Genomic DNA, 2,909 nt, shown 5'->3' on the forward strand with positions numbered 1-2,909 from the left:
ATTGACTGATAACATGTTTTCGCTGTCAATGAACAAAGACTGAATGAACAACGCTATTCACTTTTGGTTGAAACAAGACAATTATTGTTGATGTTTATATAAGTACTATGATAAACCACACAGTGAAGTACTTATGCCAACTTCTTAGAGTACCTATTACACGCCGAACTGTACTGTTCATGAGATCATGGAAATAATACCTACATACAATCTGAAAGAGCACCACTGCTGACTATAATAACTTTCTGATTTCCATATTTAGCTTAACCTTGTATTTTAAAGCAATTGCAATTTTGAAATAGTTACTTGACCATATTCATTCAAAAACAATATTTAATGTTAATAATAAAATCATTTGAATTGTTACAATTTGTATGACAAATATATATATTTATAATTTTTCTTGTAACTTCTACAGGAATGAAGATTATTTTTAAGTACTTTAAATGTAATATAGATAAATATTGACAAAGCTTAGAATTTGAATTAAACACTTAATAAAATAAAATATAACATATCTTTTATTTCCATGTATATACATAACTTGTAAATGTGGTAACACTTATTAATTGTACAATTAAATCAGGTAATTATTGTGTAAAAATAACAAATTTAATAACACTTTGGTTTTATAAATGCTGTCCCATATGTTGAAACATAACATAGTTACAAGTAATAAATATTACAACTTTAATAGTCAAATCACATGTAATTGAATACATATCACACATCTAACGTAGTACTACTTACACAACTAAACTTGAAGGTGACCTATATAGGTAGGACATTTAGCATCAGTGCTACCTTAGTTTTTTTGAAGCAACTGGTCCAAGAGCTCTCATTCCATGACCAGAACTTATCACCCTCTTAAAATTCTCTAAAACAACTTTAATTTTCTCCTCATCTCTGCTTGTACCAGCTTCAAAAGCTATCAATGCCTTTTTCAGCTCTTTGGTTTGTGATACATGGATTTGTTTGCCATTCAAAAAGCCTCATTGGCCTTTTTTGGCAGTGAAAAGTTGGTCTAAAACTGAAAATTAAGGTACCTTGCCATCATTAATTAGTGAGTTGATGATTGTTGATTTTAAGTATACAAATACAAACATTTTTAGGTAGTATAATAATAGTAATAATTATTTTGTAACATCATGAACACATAAAAAATACCATGAAACAAAAATGCTTTCATAGAAAAAGTCAAATATTAAGTACAATGATCAATAAACAGGTATAAGAATTTTAAGTACCTAAGTAGGTATTTAATCTCTCTCAGGGTAATATTGAGCTATTGTTTTAGCCAGTTCTTGTGCCAACTCCATGGTACTAGCACATAGCACCCTCCGAGACAGAATATCGAAAGGCCCTCCAGCAGGATCTATACATACACCCCCAGCTTCTCTCACTAGAATGTCGCCCGCAGCAATATCCCATGCATGAATTCCAAATTCAAAATTAGCATCAGCCCCACCTAGTGCTACCATAGCCATATTTAAAGCAGCTGATCCAAGAGCTCTCATTCCATGGCCAGAACTTATCACCCTCTTAAAATTCTCTAAAACAACTTTCATTTTCTCCTCATCTCTGCTTGTACCAGCTTCAAAAGCTATCAATGCCTTTTTCAGCTCTTTGGTTTGTGATACATGAATTTGCTTGCCATTCAAAAAGGCTCCTTGGCCTTTTTTGGCAGTGAAAAGTTGTTCTAAAATCGGGTTGTAGACTATACCAGCAACTGAAACTTTATTGATGACCAAGCCGACAGAAATACAATTATGTGGAAAACCGTGCACGAAATTCATAGTTCCGTCGACGGGGTCTATCACCCATGTTGGATCATCCGTCAGTTCACACTTGGCGCCGCCTGCTACCGATTCTTCTCCGATAAACTTGTGTGAAGGAAACCTTTTCGATAATCCCCCAATAAGTGTTTGTTCGACCTTCTGGTCTATTTCAGTCACTAGATCGATCTCACAAGACTTCACCTCGTACACATTGCATCCGAAGACATGGTCTTTTATAAGGTTTCCCGCGTTTTTGACCAATTCCAAAGCTACGTCGAAGTATTCATCGATTTCAGTCATCGCGAAAAATATTCTCTTAATAAATGCGCAATGAAACCGATACAGAAACAAAATGGACTAGTGACCGAATGACACAGGGATTCCTTTATGTGATTATTGCTGATGTAATTCGATAAGAAATAATTTTCGCAACACAACACAAGATCCGCAAACAAATTCACGAGTGGAAAAAATCCACTGTTCTGTTTATTTTATTTTGACATTGACAATAAAAAATTTTAACGTAGTTGACATTAAAATTGCATTGTCACTGTCAATCAAACGGGTCATTCCCGTTCGTCCCACCAGTGGGATATATATATTTTATTAAATTAAATTAAATTCCCGTCCCACTGGTGCGATAAAGCTTGGTGGGACGAACGAGATTAACCCATAATTTTGGGATGGGTAGCAAGAAATTCTGTGCCATGTTCAATCAGATTATTTGGGTAGGTACTCCTAGTTAATCAAATACGTTTTAGGTTGCCAACATAAAATCACAAAACGAGTATTTAGTAATGTGACGTATACGCAGGGTATTTTGTTTATTTGTTCCTTTGTTCGAGCATCACGTCAAAATGAATTATGCCAACTTAAATCACCTGAACTTAAACACCTGGGTGAATTAAGTCAACCAAACGGTGGACTTGTAAATAAGGGAATAGAGGCTTAAAAGCGCATATCAAGACTGACGTACCAGGGTAGCAGAAATTGAAAGGAACTACTTCCTTTCAATTTCTGCTACCCTATGTATATGAGATGGTATGGGAAAGTTTTGAGGTGAGTATTCGAATATGTATGAGATGGTTTTGGGATTTTGTCGTCCAACCCAACTAGTCAAACGTACCAGGC

The 2,909-nt window shown here is 34.7% G+C and overlaps 1 protein-coding gene across 1 annotated transcript; it reads right to left on the bottom strand.

Moving 5' to 3' along the window:
- Positions 1-498: 498 nt before the first annotated feature.
- Positions 499-2,264, bottom strand: LOC106132874 (inositol monophosphatase 1). The gene has a single exon (XM_013332434.2). The coding sequence runs from the start codon at positions 2,076-2,078 to the stop codon at positions 1,260-1,262; it is 819 nt and encodes a 272-aa protein (XP_013187888.1). The 5' UTR covers positions 2,079-2,264; the 3' UTR covers positions 499-1,259.
- Positions 2,265-2,909: the final 645 nt, after the last annotated feature.

This window comes from Amyelois transitella, chromosome 12 (genome assembly GCF_032362555.1).
Source record: "Amyelois transitella isolate CPQ chromosome 12, ilAmyTran1.1, whole genome shotgun sequence".
NCBI lineage: Eukaryota > Metazoa > Arthropoda > Insecta > Lepidoptera > Pyralidae > Amyelois > Amyelois transitella.

Bases quoted from the DNA above. Each gene is read 5' to 3' on its own strand.
- LOC106132874 (XM_013332434.2), bottom strand. From the start codon at position 2,078: ATGACTGAAATCGATGAATACTTCGACGTAGCTTTGGAATTGGTCAAA.